Genomic DNA, 17847 nt, shown 5'->3' with positions numbered 1-17847 from the left:
TCTTTATAATAGCACAAGTAGGAACTTCTGCTTACCTCAGGTAAAATTCTCTAATATTGAGGTGTGGTATTGTGTGTTGATCAACACCAGTAGCAGCAGTGTTGCAGAACACATAATAAAGTAATTGTGTTCAGTTCAACTTGATGAGTTTAGAAGTATGGAACAAAACAGAGAAAAAGCAGAAAGTTTCAAGACGTGGAAGGGAAGTGAGCATTTCTAGGTGCTACAGGAAGCCTTCCTGTCTCTCAGACAAAAGGAACTTCTTCATATGCACTACACTCCCAAACTGCTGTAGTTGGGAAGTTTTTACATTGATACCATAAATATGTAAGGCCCAAACCACTGTGTGTTTTTAAATATATAAATAATAATATTGATAAATTGGTATGTTATTCTTTATTTGTCAGTTAAATAGCCTAAATTAATTAGATGGACTCTAGTCTTAGTTTAGTACTGCTAACTTCAGGCAGGAAGCCTCTATGGTATGGAAATCTACAGCTGTGCATTGTAGTTAATACTCATTATTTATCATTACTATGAAATTAATGAGTCTTAAAAATTCACCCACCTTATATAGCACTCCTACCTTTGTAAACCCTCTGATATATGTTTGGTACCTAATTTAAGCTGTATTCTTCTTTCCTCCCTCTCATCAAATGTGTTTGTTTCGTGGGTGTATTTTTTTCCTCCACAGTGTACGAGGAGCAGCATATATCCTGAATAAATTTATTTGAATGAAATGACAAATTCTTATCTTGAAATTCTGCAGGCTTCTTGCCTTGTTACCTTGCAACTAATATTTACAAATATTAAGTTTTCACAAAATACTTATTTTGTAAATATAAGAACAAAACTTGTATGAGTGGATTTCATTTTATCCTGCAGATGAAATTATTTGAAGCTCTTATGAAAACAAATCCTAACTACAGAGATCTTGTAAACAATAGGAAATTAACTACGTTTGCTTTGACCACTAGTCAATATTTTTATTATTCAGGGTCAGATAATCTTTTATTCCTTTTGTTTTGTTTTGTTTTACCTGGATTTTCTAACTGTATTGAATCAGATTTAAAAACTAGCACTTTAAAACATAATGCATTGTAAGCTTGTTTTCAAGCACTGTTCAACAAAGGATTGTGTGTTACCTTCTGTTTCATCTTACACTGATTATAAGGTGCCTTTTTAAATTAATATGAAAATTTGTCATGGTATTTCAACAGGAAAGGTCCTATAGCATCCAGATAATTTCTAACATTTTACTCAGGTGATATAAGTAGTACAGGTTTGATATCTATTTACCAGGTTTAAACTTGTTAGTTCTCACTACAATTTCAAAACTATATGGAATTTTTTGTTGAAACTATTTTTGAAAAGTGTCAGAAAATAGAGGGACCATATATGTTGATCTCAGTTTTAATAAGACCATGGTAAACTTGAGACAAATAGGAGACCAACTTAAATTTTTGCTCAGCTGTTTTTTTGTACATTCAGTGGTTGATATAGCAAACTACTGTCTACTTCAGACTGGAATGTTTAGTGAAATACTGATTTTATTTTTTGCCCTTGAGAAGTATAGGAAGATCCAAGTTGTTACTTACAGTTTTCATCTCTTCAGATATACCACTCTTAAAATGTGTACTTGTAGCCATATATCTTTTAGAGCTACTGTAGCTTAAAACTCAATATTACAAGTTTTAACTTTAAAACTGGTAAATGTAAGAGGAGGAGAAAGTGCATGTTGAAGACCATCATCTGCATTATTCATGTGCTGTATGGTTTCTGGGGAGCTTGACGTGAATTAGAAATTGTTAGTGCTTTATTAAGGCTGTAAAATGAATGCTGCTCATGGTATGTGGTTTCATGAACTACTCTAATAGTTTTGAAAATACTGACTGCCCTCTGTGACTTTAGGGCTGACAGCAAATAAAGCAGGCAGAAAATTTCCTTCACATTAAAAGTAGTAGTGTAGTGCGTGCATTAACAAATGATGATGGGATTCGTGTGGGAGGGAGGTGAGAAGGGAAAAAAACAATAAAAGAATAGTCCCACTGGGGCAGAGAGGACTGGCTAGAGTAAAGAGCCCTTCAACAAAAGGAATTTGATTGGTAGGTTTAGGCAGTTTGTTTCAGTGCGTTGTACTTTCAAGATTCACAACTGGCTGATACCTCAGACTAGTTATGCCAGAACATGAGCTCTACTGAGCTGGTTCACTGGAACCTATTGTCAAGAGGGTTAATCCTGAGTATATTTTAAACTTACGTTTTCATGTTTTTATGCTTTTCATAACAATAATTCTAGCTTAGACATTGAGATTTAGTTGCTGTGTGGTGCTACAATAAATGTTTTCATGTTCATCTTGTCTTCTGTTGGGAGGACTTCAAGTAATCATTCTGAACATGCTTGTTTCTGTGATAAAATTACTAAAACTAAAGCAGTGTTGTCATTGAATGTTTTTGTAAAGTTTGGGATTCCCGGAGTTGGAATGCTTTCATGCAGAAATAAAAGGGTCCTCCTGGAGTTTGGTCCACTGTTAGGGAGTGAAGAGAGGCATCTTTGTAGGCTTTTGGCAAGCAGCAAGTGGTAGAACTCACGATGGAGATGGTGTAAGACTCATTTATAAAAATAAAATATCAAATTTACACAAAAACAGAGGATTTCAGCTTTAATTATTGACATTAAGCTATGTCATATGACACAGCTGTTTGAGTTTGTTTTTTTTTTTGCTAAGATTAGCTGACATCTTTTTGCTGGTGCTTATCTTTTCTGACTTGGTACCTGATTGTTCTTCTTTATTATGATTTAGGAGAAGCCATGCAAAACATTCTGACTGTACCTACCGTAGTGCTTACTGCATTCAGTATTATTTAACTGCTATGCTGTGGAGAAGGGTGGCTTAAAAGTAAAAGGCAAAAATAATCTCACTACCAAAATCTGAAAAGGTTAGAAATAATTCAAGTCTTTTAGGGTGCTGTTTAACGAACTGTGTAGTTTAACTGGTTTTGTTCTAATGTTCTTAACATTTGAAAACTTTTAGAAATTGATTTTACTCTCAAAAATATATGCTAGGAACTGGCTCCTATAAAAGTTCCATAAGATTGATGGATAAGAAAAGCTGACTTCTTTCTTCTTACAGCTGAGAAAAGGGATTAAAGTTAGCTTTTAATGAAGGTAGTAATAAAGCTAGAAAATTGTAGAGATAAGACCTCTGTTTTTTCTGAACTCATTTGGACAGTTGAACAAAAATGAAGTCCTTGGCACAGTAGTGCGTCTTTCTGTTGATAAGTTCCAAGCTTAAGGAGACTAGATATGCAACTTAAGGGAAGAGAGAACATCTCGAATCAGGAAATAACTTTGTTTTATTATGTTAAAGATGTGTTATTAGTTTGAAGCTATATTATTGTGAAGATTGTGTATAATGTGCTGTTTGCAGAATGATTTCATTTGGAGATTTTTGCCTGCTCACTGCATCAAAAAACAGGGTAATGAGAAAAGAGATACTTTAATATATATATCACAGTATAGAGAGGAAATTGATACATAATGGGAATAAGCTGATAAAATTGCCATTCTAACTTCAGTTGTATCTTACAAAATCTTAATTTAACGTTTTTGCAGTGGAACTAAAACAATTGTTTTCCCTTTTCAGTTTGAAAAGGACTTCTGGTTATGGCTTTCTTTTTCCTTGTATTCTTTGCTATAATTTCGTTTACATTCTTGGTGAAATCTTAGTTTCTGATTTCATTTACCAGATTGCTTTTCACTGTAATAAACATTATTAGTTATGTTAATATCGTGTCTTTATCAAAGTGGCAGCCTGTTTGTCTGTTGTGTTTGAAATATATGAGTGTTTTTATACTGTTTGTTCGAAGATGGTGTGGATGTGTGCTGAACATCTTGAAAGAAAATTGATTTCAATTATTATTTGCTTTCTTCATTGTGTTAATGCATGCATCTCTAAAATGGTCTTTCGCTCAGCATTTGACACCGGTGTTCACCGAGTTTTACATGTTCTTTATACATAGCTTCAGCTTGGCCCTTTCAGTTTCTTCTGAACTGTAATGTATTTGTTCCCTAAGTAAATAAGATTTTGCCACTATGGAGAAAATGGCCAATGAACTGAGGGGAGTGCTGGAGACTTGGAAGCAGGGAACTGCGGCAGTGAGAAGTTAAAGCTGTTTCCAACCTGAAGGCACGTAGTGGAGGAACCAATGGTGTCTTATCCAAGAGAAATAAAAGTTAGTTGAAGAGTTGACAGTTGAAAGAACACTTCCAGATGTTGTGCCCTTTAGCCATGGAAGCTTATCTTGAAGTGTTATCCAACTTTTAAATTTTTATTTTTTTAAGTAAAAAATAAAATTAATATAAAACTTAGGGAGGAAAACATTTCTGGTGAGCAGTTTCTTTCTAATGGTTTGAAGAATTTGCTAATGCTTGTTTCTTTCTTCTAAATTATAAATGCCGAACTTTTTATAGAAATTCAGAATTTTAAAGATAAATCCAATCTTTTGTTGACTGTTACTGTGGTCAGTAACAGGTATGCTAATGCCACTTCCAACAGGCAGAAATTAACCTCAAAACTTTACACATTAAAAAGCTGTACTTGTTCATTAGGCTGTTGAATGGTTTGGATTAACCAATCTCGTCATCGGTTGTTGGAGAAGTTCCACAGTGCTTCAGGATGATGGCTGGAGAAATGTGGTTTCCATCTTCTCCCATAGAGTTACACTTCAACTCGTTGCCTCTCAATGAGCAAGTCAGTGATGAACATACACTTTTCTAGCTTGAAGTTCTAGGTAGTCTGTAAGACCTCAGTAAGTGAATTTGATGGTACAAAATTCCAGATGTTTTGCGAAAGAGGTTAAATTAAGAGTTTTCTAACTGTTAAACCTAGAAACGTAGTGGTGGTGTGTTTTACATAACTGGTTACATGAGATACAGTCTTACTGTAAGTTGTAACATAGTGTGGAAACTTTGTTATTAAATTTAAATCTTTGTACTCTGCATTAAGTGAAAGAAAACAAAATGGGCAAGTGAGCTTCTATATGACAGCATAGCTGCTTTTAGCTTACAGTTTTTGCTGTGCATAAACTTAAATAGAATGCTAGAGTTGATTATATTAATTCCATTCCCGTAGGGTAAAGCCACTTATGTGACCATCTCTTATTGTCTTAACACTCAGAAATGAAACATGGAATCTGGTATTGTATGGTACTCTGGATAATTGAAAGTGAATTTATTAGTTAAAAGTGTGCAAAGTTCTTCCAACAGTAGGTTGGAGGGGGCTGTGGAGAAAACAGGCAACAAATCTTGATTGTCTTGATCTTTTGATTGAGACCAAACTTCCTTTTCACTAAAAACACACGCCTTCAGTAGTACTTCCCTGTAACAGTCTTGTTTATACTAGTGCCTGCAACTCTTACTCTGTGATTTATTGTTAGACATTCTGTGACATTAAACCTGTAGAATAGTTGTACTATAAAGATTATTGTCTTTGAATGGCATGCAGAGGGCATTGTCTGGTGATAGGAAACACTACACTCTTATTTGAAAAACTTCTATAGACCTGTGATCAAACTGTACTTTATGTAGATTCCTCTGTGAGTCATGCTGGAAGTTGTTAGGTATGGAGCAAAGGTGAGTAAATCTTTTGGAAGTGATTGGAGTGCTGTTTATCTAGTGAATGCTACTTTCAGGGTACCTTTGTTTTTATTCAGTTTGCTGTAGAGGTTTTTTTTAATGTGCGATATGTGTGATTCTGTGCTTGAGTTGGTTGTGATGTTACTTGAATATTACTTAAATAATTATTACTTAAATAACTCTCTTTTGTTGTAGCAAAAAAAGAAAGTTAAGACATTCAATCCTCCAATCCGTAGAAACTGGGAAAGTAATTACTTCGGGATGCCCCTACAAGACCTGGTTACATCTGAGAAACCCATACCTCTGTTTGTTGAAAAGTGTGTGCAATTCATTGAAGATACAGGTAAGTTAGGAAAATTATTGCAGGAGAACTTTCCCACATGCAGATTAAGCAGTGCCTCTCATTTTTTGTTTTAAAGCACTCTAGAATTTTATGCCCAGAATAAACAACTTTATTGTGGGAAAAGCACATTTTAGAAATAGGTTATGTTCTTGAAATTGTATGTTTAACATGTAATTTTTTTTTTATTGTTTAAACTAATATTTCAATTGTACTATACCAACATTTGAAGTGTAACATTTGTTTACTGTAATTGAGAAAAACAACTTCATTTTCTAATTTCAAATGACTTTTAAACCAGGAGCATTGCAGTCTTGCATGGCTCACTGTTGCCAGTGTATTTTTAGTGATATACTAAGAAGCTCTGAAATCCACTTTCAGATATTCCATATGGTTTAATTAGTCAACTCTTTTTTTTTTTTTTTGCTGGTAATCCTATATTTGTATTTTACTTGTTGCGAAGGAAAATCTTTTGTCTGAATACTGTGAATTTCTATGTTAAAAGTACCAAATGATCTATTTAATTTCCAGATTTTCCACTTGTTGTACAGTATTAACATGTCTGTTTTCACTAAGGTATGGTTTTCATCTATTTCTTCTACCTGGCTTTCTAGTCATGTGTTTTGAGCCCTGTCTTGCTTTCAGCCTATTTACTTACATGGTCATGAGGGAAATAAAGTGATCTTACTGGTCCAAAAGAGGACTTCATTGGGACAGGGGCGTTATTTTGAGTTTCATGTGTATTTCATGTTTTTTTCTGTTGTTCAGCTTTTAAGATGGAGAACAATAACTTTTCCTTTGTGTGCACCTCTTCTTTGCTCTGAGGTTGCATTAAATGCTCTACTGATGTATTTGCAGGTGGTTATGAAACATGAGCATATTTTGGCAGTGCCTGTTGTTTGATATTGTTGAGTGTAGAGAGTAAAATGGCACCTTTGTCAATGTTTCCTTAGTTCTATAATACAATTTTTTTTGCTCTAAGGTGGCAGTAACTATTTTAACAAGAATAAAACCAAAGAGTTTTCTTTCTGAAATTAAAATTCAATTTTGCTCACACCTTGAAGAATAGTAAGCATTTCCAGATAATCTATTACAGGCCGTAAGTCTAATAGCTACCTCTGAAGACTTCTATAGTGTGTTAGTACAATTAAAAAAAAAAGCAGCAAAAAAGGTTGAAACCCCAGGCACTGATCTGTCAGAGATCTAAGTATAACCTTTATCTCTGATTGATTCTTTGCCTGCAGGTGAGAGAATTTCTTCCCTTTTGCTTTCCTTTTCCCCTCCTCACCCAGGAAAAAATGGGGAAAGTGAAAGAAGAGCAAAGAGTAATAGAGTGGTGCAGGTCATTTAATACTTATTTTGTTTGCCATTGTATAGTCAACAAAAGCGTTATTTTGAAAGAGTTGTGGTCTGAATTTGTATTCTTTATAAATGGCTTCTTGCAGATAATATATATACTGTACAAAAACAGATATTTCACCAGTAACAAAAGACTTTTTCTAAATACTACAGATTTTTTAAAATAATATCTTGAATTTGAGCATTTTTAGCTTTGTAAGAATACTTTCAACCAACAACTGCTAAATTGTAAAGTAAATCCAAGCCTAATGAAAATTCCTTGAAAATGATGTTGTCTGATACCTTGACATCGTGGTGGACTTATTTTAAAGAAAGCCTAGCGTTTCTCTGAAAGGATTGTTTTTACTAGCTTATAGGATGAGGAGAGAGAACTGTAATAGAATGGAAATGTTATTAGCTGTCTTTTTTACTCATAATCATCAGATTGAAGCACTCAGTCACCTTAACACTTTTTTGTTCTCTAATGACCTGTCTTTGTAGGATAAGATATTTAGTTAAGCGGCTGTTGTGTTCAAAATAAGCAGGGCACCTCAAAAGTGATGACGTGGGAGATGTTGCTTTTCCTCTAGTTGATTACTTATAGATTAGTTCTTTCTGCAGATCCAGAAAGCTGGAGAACTTTAATTCTGGCCATGTGTGCAACTTGCACAGACCTTGTGCCATTTCTGTGCTTTGTTTGTAATTCTGAAGACAGTAGTTATCTGGCTGTTTCTGTTAATCATTTTGTAAAAATGGAACAAAACCTCTATTTTTGATCTTTATTGCAGTTTTTCTTCTGTGGATTCTCTTTAAGTAGATTTGGTTGTTCTTTTCAACTCTCATACTTGGCTGTGGGAGTTTTATTTTTAGCGTATGTTATTTTTATACTGGGTTAATATCCAGTAGGTATCTGATGAAGTTCAGACCGTGTGCCGTAGTTCTTGTGCAGAACTGCTATCTATTTTTGCCTTTGAGGGAGAAGTGTATTACAAGGGAAATAAAAATTTTACTTGTGTTGCTCAAGTCCTCTCCTGAAGTAGTCCCAAAGTCAATGATGTACATTTATCTGGAAGAAGGTTCGACAAATACAGTTTTGGAGATGATCAGTCTGCAGAAGGCAAGTCCAGATCTGTTTGTTTCAGGCTAGAGTCCTGAATGGTAACATTTTCAATTGGTAAAGATAATGTATTGGGTGCTTGGCTCTGGGGAGTCCTGCAGTAGTTCAGCTGTCTCTTATTGAGTACTATTAGTGCTCACTGAGCTTCTGATGCACCACTATGGATGTTCATCATCTTTGTTTTTAATCAAGAGCTGTAGCCTTATTCCACATCTGCTTGAAGGAAACTAGTCAGTATGTTTCTTTTACAGTGGACGTTAAGAGCTTAGCTTTTCTCTTTAAGATACTTCATTGTGTTCAGCTCCTTCCCTTTGTATTATCAAATTTAATTAGCATTGTGGCTAAATTGATTTTTTTTTCTAACGAAGGTAGAGTTAACCTCAAATTGAAGGGCCAGTGTCAATTTTTACTGTACTCTCTCTCTGCCTTATGTATACATAATATACATACTTTTCTAAACTGTGCCTGAGGCAAAAAGTACTGAGTTTTCTCACAGTTTTCACTGTTTTGCTTTGGATGCTCAGGTAAGATCAGCAAGTGTTATTGAAGATTCCAACGTAAATGTTAAAAAATTGAGAGCATATAGAAAATGTTTGCAGGTTTTTTTGTCTTATTGTGCTGTTCTGAAATGTCCCCACATTAAAAAAAAATTAAAAAATAAAAAATTTTAAAAAGGAAGAGGAATGATTTGGAAAAATTAAAGTAAATCCAAGAGCTGAAAAATTCTAGCCTTTTCTGACTCAACAGATTTATTATTTTTATATGAAGGAGCCATAAAATCTTCTCAGGATGAAGGTAGATCTGCTGAAGATAGGGAATATTAACTCAAGGTCTAGATGATTAGATACCTACATCTGAAGATATTTTCTCTGTGTTCCTGTTTAGATTGATATTTTCCAGCAAGAATTTTAATTCCACACTAATTTATCTATATGGAGACAAATAATTTCTGTTAAAACAAACAAACAGAAAAACCATAAAAATCTGGGACTTGATTTTATTTCTATTTTTTTATTTTTTGGAACTTGTCTTTATAGCATTTAAAGTAAGGGAGTGAAGTGCTTAATGCTTGAGCCTACCTAAACCTAGTAAATGGTTAAGTATGTATCAGAACCCTCATGGCTACAGTGTGCACTGTTATTGATATTAATAGTACAAGACAGGAATAGCCCATAGAATTCTGTTTTCTTAGATCCAGCTGATTAAAACAAATGTTTTATCATGTAACATTATCTTAAATAACTGCCACTTCTGGTTAAGGATTAAGGAAACCTTGCCTAAATACCGTAAGCAAACTTTGTGTGGCTATTCACAGATTGTGGTTATTGCAAAGTTGTTTTCTCTCCAAGCCTTTCATTTTGGAATTCATTGGAATTATAGCAGGTTGAGTAATCTTTCAATTGGTTGTCAGAGCTCATGTTGACTCACTGAGTGAGATGATGAAAAGAATTTTTAATTGTTTGGTAAGTAATTTGATAATGGTGAATTTATCAAGATTTCCATTAAATTTCTTTGTACATCGATAGAACGCTTTTAGGAAAAGTTATTTTCTGGTAATTTTGCCTGTAACCTTTTTATCATAAAGTAAAAGGTTACCTGTAACATTTACTGACTACATAAGCACTTTAATATTTTTGGTGACATAACATTACTTACAAGCTGCTGGTGTTTGTGTTCTTTTACCTCGGTCACATTCTTATTAAATCACTATGTAACTTGCATTTGAAGGCAGCTATTTAAATAGACTGTTTGACAGTAGTAGTTATTTTCAGTTGAGGGCTTCTCAAATAAGGTTTTGAGGATAGAATATTTCTGGTGCGTTTTGTTCTTTCTCCTGGTTGAAAGAATAGCAGGTCATTTTGTTTCATGGCTTAAAATAGACACTTGAAGTAAGTATACTAGTGTTCTGCAAACTAGATTTACTTACACAGCAGGGAAGCATATGTAATATCAAAAGTAAAGTTGAGTTTAGATTTTTAAGTAAATTGTTGGGACTGTTTTTCTGTGGAGCTGGTATTGCTGTGGTATGATTTAGGAGAAAAGATAATTTATCAGGTTTTTTTTTTTTTTTTTTTTTTTTTTTTTGTTAATTTTCTTTTAGATTCTGTCCAATGTAGAAAGTTCTGGTTTTTAGTACATCATATTTTTTTCTTATCGTAGACAGCAGAATTGAGATAATGTTTGAATCTCAGCTGTTCTGTAACTGTTTCAATAGAATAAATGCTGTGATTATTCATTTCCCTGTTAGAGTTGTCATATGGAGGGTAAGGAGGATATTCTGTAATACTTCAGCAGTGCATGACCTTAATCGGTGTTTTGGATTTTTTTGTCTGTGTTGTTAAATGATAAATGAAAAGTTTGATAAAAATGACATTTCAGTCTGTTTACTAATAAGAAGAAATAAAATATTATGAAAACATAACAGTTTTCAATTTAATACATGTAGTGCTTGACTTTATGCAACTCCACTAGTAACAACAGGAATTCACTATGTTTTTCCTTGGGTTTTCAATATTAAAAAAATCATTGTAGAATATTGGTATGTCCTTAATTGACAAGATTATTAATTTTAAATTCAGTACTTAATAAAAAATCAGTAATGTTACTATGATGTTAACGATACATGAAACCATGAAGGAAGGAGAAATGTACTAGGCTAATATCTATTGTAATAATTTATTAAGTTACTCTGTATATGTGAGACATTGATTGGAACAAAGTAGTGTGAGTCGATTTGATAGAGCCACATTAGTGTCTTGAATAATCTCCTTGGAGAGCTACAGTTGAAATCAGAAATTGTATGTTTGGAAAGTAATTACAGCTTGTTAACATTTTTTTGGTTAAGTTGCAGTTTTGGAGGTAGAATGAGTAAAGAAATATTGTTTTCTATGAAGTATACCCAGGTTTTTTCACTTAATCTGCCACTAAGCTAGATTTTTATACTAAAAGCAGATAATGCAATATTTGTCTTAAGAGAATGAGGACAGTGAATAAATAGGCAAAGAGCTGTATGAGAGAATGAGTCAGTGGAGCCACATGAGGTAAAAAGGCTGGCATGTATCATTGAAATCCAGTGGCCACAAAATCCATAAATTCAAGATGGATTATCTCTTATTCATATGGCTTGGGAGAGCTTATAGAAGTCCATTCTGTTGAACAGAGAAACAAAATTGGATGAGGGCCCTTCCCTTAACTGTTGTGTATGGGACCCAAAATTTTAAGGTATGTTTAGTAAAAAAGTGTAGTAACCAGTAAGTTCTGAAGATCCTCTCTTGCTGCATGCTTCTGCCACTTCTTTTTCTGGGTGCTTGTCAGTTCACTGACTTGGCAAAAGTAGACTTGGGTCCTGCTGTTTTGTATTGCATCTGGCAAATTAAAGTTCAAATATATGTCAGTTCAGATGCAAGGCAAGGAGCAGGACTATGTATCAGTAGAGCAGGGAAAGAAGAATTAAAGGAATTGATTGATCAAGCAGGGAGTTACTCAAGCTTTTCAGCCATAAGTTAGCTTACCTATCCATGAAGCTATATGTGTAGGAAAAAAAAAAACATAGGCCATGATTCTGTGTTCTTGATTCTGGACAGTAACGGAATTAAATAGCTCTAGAATGCAACGTGAACTCTCTTCTAGTTTACGAATCACCCTAGAACAAGGAGTTGGTGTTAATGCGTTCAAGGCCAGGGCTTCTATTCTGGGAGATGTGGACGAGGGGGAAGAATGGGACAACAGAAACTTTGTGGAATTCGGTGAGGACACGTGCAAAGACTAAATTCTTGCAGCACTAAGTGCTGAGGGCTTGGCTTGCTGGATAGCAGTGCTGTTGGGAAGGATGTGGAGGGCCCTCATGGTAAGCAGACTAAGCATGTGTTGGTAGTGCATCCTAAACTAGAGGGCTAGAAATGATAATTATTAAAACTGGAGGTTTCAAGTAGGTAGAATTTTTTTTTCTTCTGAGGGTTATTTAAACAGTGATTCAGGTTGCCCAAAGATGTTGATGACACTCTGTCCTCAGAGGTATTCAAGATCAGGTTAGAAAAAGGCCTACCAATTTAAGCTGAATTTAGCATTACTCTGTGTTTGAGTGGGAGGTTGCAGTAGATGAGCTCCTGAGCTCCCTTAAAACCAGAGTGATACTGTGATCACTTCAAAATTGACGTGGGATAGGAAATTGCAGTGCTGATGATCAGTTTATGCTTTGTGACTTTGGAATTAGTTAGCAGAAGTAAATTAATTGCTGTTCAAAATATTGTTCTCAAATTATTGTTCTGGGTCAGTCAGGTGGAGGTTCCTTTAGTTCTTTATAGTCTGCATAGCATAGGGATTGAGCAGAGTTATGCTGGGTCAATCTGTGGAATAAAATTATGGCGTGATGATACAGATCACAAAGTTTACAAAGGTAACTGTAAGAATGATTATCTTGGCTGCTGTAGTCGCAAATGATTCCTAAAAAATTCAGTTGGTCACCATAGGGGAAGGAATTAAACTGTGGAGGAACAGACTAATTGTGATTAAATGGCATGTGTTCAGAGATGTGGACAGTACAATGATATTGAGAACCTGGCTACTGCTGCCAAGTTGGCAGATACTGTGTGACTCTTAGGCAAGCTAAATATTGGTGTAGCTGTTGTCAATCAAGCAAAGTCTCTAAAATCATCATAGAAGCTGTCTAAAAACATCAGCTCACAGAACTTGGTATTAAACAAGGAAGAGGAATTAAAGGAACTAAAAAGAGAGAATGAATGGGGAGAAAAAACAATTATGTAATTCCATGTAATTCGTTAGTTACAATTTGGAACAATCTGTCTTAAAGTAAAAAAGAGCTTGGAAAAGAAACAGCATAGAACAATAATGTTAAATTTTGGACAAAGAAGGGCTAAGCTAATTAGCTTAGAAAATTACTGAGAAAGGAAAATTATATAAATCAAAAGAAAACAAAGAACATGAGTGGTGCTGACAGAGAGAACTGCCTGCTTTTTAACACGTAAAAAAAATCTTGAAAAACTTCAGATCCTGAGCAATAAAAACAGTGTGTTTTCACAGTGTCTATTACTGAGATATGGAACTGCCACAGGTTGTTATAAAGTCCACAGTTGAATGGCTTCAGGGGAGTTAGATGGATTAATGGAGGATAATTCCTCAAATGGTGAGTACAACTCCCCATGCAAAATACTATGCAAGCCACCATCTGCAGGAAGATGGGAGGATATATCACAGAAAAACAGCTGTTTTCTTCTCCCACTGCTCCTCCTCTCACTGCTTCTGCCTGTCCTCTGCCATATACGACTTACTGGCTTGGGAAGTGGATGTTGCCTTAGGAGACCTTGTTCTGAAGTAAATGTGTTCTTTAGAGGAACTGAGAGCTGTGGTGGTTAAAATCTAAAACTGGTGAACTACGGTGTTGTTCTTGAAGACCTTAATGTTACAGAACCTACAAGCATATATATATACGAGGAAGAGGAAGTACTTATGTGAGGAATTTTGAAGACTAATTTAGTTAGCTTAATCCAGAATTGCAGCATTTAGCTGCTGTTCTTGAAAGATGCTTCATTTCAGAAGACATCTCTTGAAATGTTTCTGAAGTTCTGTACCTTATCTTTTTCAGTATCTCAGAGCTATGCTAGTCTGAACAAAGAGGTGTATGCTGTGTGATAAAATTGGAAGAATTAACTAAAATTGGAAGAATAACTACTAAATATTACAACAGACCATCTCTGTCTCCACAGCAGACCAGTTCAAGTATTCAAGATTTAAACACTACTACTAAACAGCAACTGAATTGGACTTCTCAGAAAATGCTATTGCAACAGATTCAATTCCCTTTGTACAGAAAGAAATTGAATAGTAGTTGGATAAAACACAGAATAGCCTGAGGCTGGAGGAGCTGCAACGGAGAATTCTCACATATTAAATGATCCTTGCTTGTTGTTATCTACCAGTGGGTTTTTTTGTTTATCTTTAGTTACAAATTTGGTAAGAGGAACACAGAGTATTTTTGTCTGATAACATTCAGGACACTGTTTTGAAGACACATTTTAAGCCCCTCCAGCTGTGGGAACTATTGAATCCCAACTTTTGCTCTTTGCCACCAATTTTTATCTGCTGGTGCTTTTTGATGACATCTCTGAATGACACTATTGTTTTTTGAGCATTTTCTGTTTAGGTAAATATTTAGAAGAGAAAACTCTTGGCTATGGAATTGGAGAGCTAAAATAAAGGTTTATTGAAGAAAAAATAATCAAAACTTACTATGGTAGCTTTGATGGAGCTAGTAAAGAGAAATGCAAATTGTGAAGGGAGTTAAGAGGGAAAAGTGGAATTGAGTAATAATGAGTGGTTTTAAGCAATTAAGTGCATTCTGTATTTTGACCATATTAGCAGGATTCCTCATATTTCTCAGTAACATAAACATTTAGATTTTACATGACAGAGGATAAGTTTCTGTATTGATCTGATACTGTAAAAAAGCATTCAGCTACTTGTCTGCAATGGTAGAGACCCAGGAAGTTGCACAGAGCTCTAGAACTTGATTTTTTCATAAACCATGTACTGCTATGTGTGCAGCATATGGATAATTTTGCAGCCATGAAAGGTAGATTTATGGCACTGTATACTGGTTGTCTTCCTTAATGGTTTCCAAATTAACAAAGAAAAAGATTATTGGTAACTGTGATTAGCAGATCAGATGCTTCCACTTAGTGAATAGCTGTGGGTAAAACAGATCGCATTATGATACAAGACATACAAAATGGAGTGGAGTGAGCAAGTGTCTGTATGTGTTTGCATCTGTGTTTGTATATTTGTGATAAAGACGTGGATTTCTATTGTAATGCTATTTACCTAGGATGCCTGCTGTAATTATGACAACTCTGTAACATGTTGTAAGACAAGGTAGTGATGAGAACCCTGGAGAGCCTTCGCTTCCTAGCAGTCTTTCCACTCCTGACTCACATTAAATGGAACAGTGAACTCAAAATGCAACTGGTATTCCACAGATTGATATTTAGCACTGCAATGGTTAACGTTACTTTTTAGGCACTATGTACTGTTTCTCAGTAGGTGCTTACAGCCGACTCTGTTTTGCTCTGTAGTACATAACCTATTTTTGAATATATTTTTTCCCTCCTAAGGATTATGTACTGAAGGGCTGTACCGTGTTAGTGGGAATAAAACAGATCAAGACAACATTCAGAAGCAGTTTGATCAAGGTAATGACAGATTTCATTATTTTAAAGCCAAAAGAACTTGAATTCTTCATGGATTTATAAGACAGTGCAGCCAGTGTAAATGAGTTTTACATTCAAGCTGATCCTCCCTAGCACTGAGTGCTTTCCTCTTTGTTAGGTTGTAGTGATACAGTCGAGATTATATGTAACTAATGAAGCTGTGTGTAAACCATGGATGGGATAGAATCTTGTATCCAGTTAAAACAAAATGCTGCATATTGGTATAGTCTGTGCCAGTTTTCAACAAAATTTGGGATGTAGATTTTGAAACTCATATTCTTGGGCAGGATTAATTATCAGAAATGGATTGGTGTCAAATAGAAAAGCATTTTAGTCCACACTGAGAGTTAGACAATCTTATTTTTTATCTACTGCTTTCTTAATATTGTCAAAGCAATGGCAGTTTACCCGCTGGTTTTCTCTGTTGTTGACAAATGCTAGACAATGTTTTCATTTTCAGCATTTCAAATAAATTCTCGCTTTTGTAAAAATATTATGAAAAATCATAACTGTAGATTTTGCTTAAACTACTTTTGATTTTGTCTTCCAGATCATAGTATCAGTCTAGAATCTATGGAAGTGACAGTAAATGCTGTGGCTGGGGCTCTTAAAGCTTTTTTTGCAGATTTGCCAGATCCATTAATTCCTTACTCTTTGCATCAAGAGTTATTAGAAGCATCAAGTAAGTAAGAAAGAATGTTATTGCCTTCATTTTATTTTTTTACATTGTTTACTGTTATTGCAGTTTTTAATTCATTGTAAGTTTACAAGGCTTGCTGCACTGACTTATTTTTTTAATTGCTTAGGTTTACCCTTGTTTTAGTGTTCTTCAAAATTAACAGGATTAAATGATGAGAACAGAATTATATGATGATTACATTAGTTATTCTAAATAAATTGTAGTCTGTTATTTCCCCACTGTCTAGGAAATTTAATTGGAGGAATCTCCTTTTCCTGCTATTGGCACTGCAATGTTAGCACTTGAAAAAGTATCGTAGTTGTTTACAGGGGTGGAAAAAGCATACCTTGATTTAATAAAGTCTTAAATTCAAAATAGCCTTTAGAAGTCACATGTCTGTGGAATGTTATGGTGAATCTCTTTGAAATGTTTTTCAAATTCTTCTGAACTTTGTGTAGGATGAAAAGGTTAATTGTGTTTACTAATGTTTCAAACTTGAAAATGTGATTGCGCTGTTCTCCTTTTAAAGAATATCTTTCTCAATTTGGAGAAGTGGGCCTGAGTGAACCTAATGGGGTTCAAGGCCAAGTGCAAGGGGTTGCACTTGGGCCAGGCAATCCCAGCTATTTATGCAGACTGGGGGAAGAACTCCTGGAGAGCAGCCCTGCAAAGAAGGATTTGAGGGGTTCTGGTGCATGAGAAGCTGAACACAAGCCAGCAGTGTGCGCTTGCATCCCGAAGGGCTGCATTAAAAAAGGGGTGGCCAGCAGGGAGAGGGAGGTGATTGTCTCCCTTTACTCAGCTCTTGGGAGGCTCCATCTGGAGTACTGCATTCAGGCCTGGGGCACCCAGCACAAAAAAGATGTGGAGCTCTTGGAATGGGTCTTGAAGAGCGCCACTAAAATTATCAGAGGGCTGGAGTACCTCTCCTGTGAGGAAAGGTTGAGGGAACTGGGCTTATTTAACTTGGAGAAAAGAAGGCTCTGAGGAATGTCATTGTGGCCGTCCAGTACTTGAAGGGAACATATAAACAGGAGGGGGAATGACTTTACATGGATTGATAGTGACAGGATAAGGGAGAACGATTTTAAACTAAGACAGGAGATTTAGGTTAGATGTTAGGAGGAAGTTTTTCACAGAGAGGGTGGTGGCACAGTGGAACAGGTTGCCCAGAGAGGTTATGGATGCTCCATCCCTGGAGACAGTCAAGGCAAGGCTGGATGTGGCTCTGGGCAGCCCGGTCTAGTCATTGGCAACCCATGGGAGGGTTGAAACTAGATGGTATTAGAGGTTTTTTTCAACCCGGGCCATTCTATGATTCTGTTATTCAATTTGGGCAATTAGACTGGCAATGAACTATTTAGGAAAGTACTGCTTCACGTTTTTCCCATGTTGTTTTTTTTTTGTTGTTGTTGAAAATGTGACAATAGTGCTGTGAACCTAAGGCTTCAGTGTAGACTAGATTAATGTGTGTTACACTAGAAATTTAGTATTTTTGAATGACGTTTTTTGA

At 35.3% G+C, this 17847-nt stretch overlaps 1 protein-coding gene across 1 annotated transcript in view; it reads left to right on the top strand.

Moving 5' to 3' along the window:
- Positions 1 to 17847, top strand: part of ARHGAP5 (Rho GTPase activating protein 5) — a 43877-nt gene that overhangs the window by 19188 nt on the left and 6842 nt on the right. The window contains exons 3-5 of the mRNA XM_065753669.1: positions 5833 to 5980; positions 15560 to 15637; positions 16206 to 16337. Coding sequence (XP_065609741.1) covers positions 5833 to 5980; positions 15560 to 15637; positions 16206 to 16337 — 358 coding nt within the window. The remainder of the gene's footprint in view (positions 1 to 5832; positions 5981 to 15559; positions 15638 to 16205; positions 16338 to 17847) is intronic.

The sequence above is a fragment of the Cyrtonyx montezumae genome, unplaced genomic scaffold (genome assembly GCF_038088225.1).
Source record: "Cyrtonyx montezumae isolate F1298 unplaced genomic scaffold, pur_monq_1.0 scaffold_10, whole genome shotgun sequence".
NCBI classification, from domain to species: Eukaryota; Metazoa; Chordata; class Aves; order Galliformes; family Odontophoridae; genus Cyrtonyx; species Cyrtonyx montezumae.
Note: the sequence above shows the minus strand (reverse complement) of the source record. Positions and strands in the feature narration are given on the sequence as shown.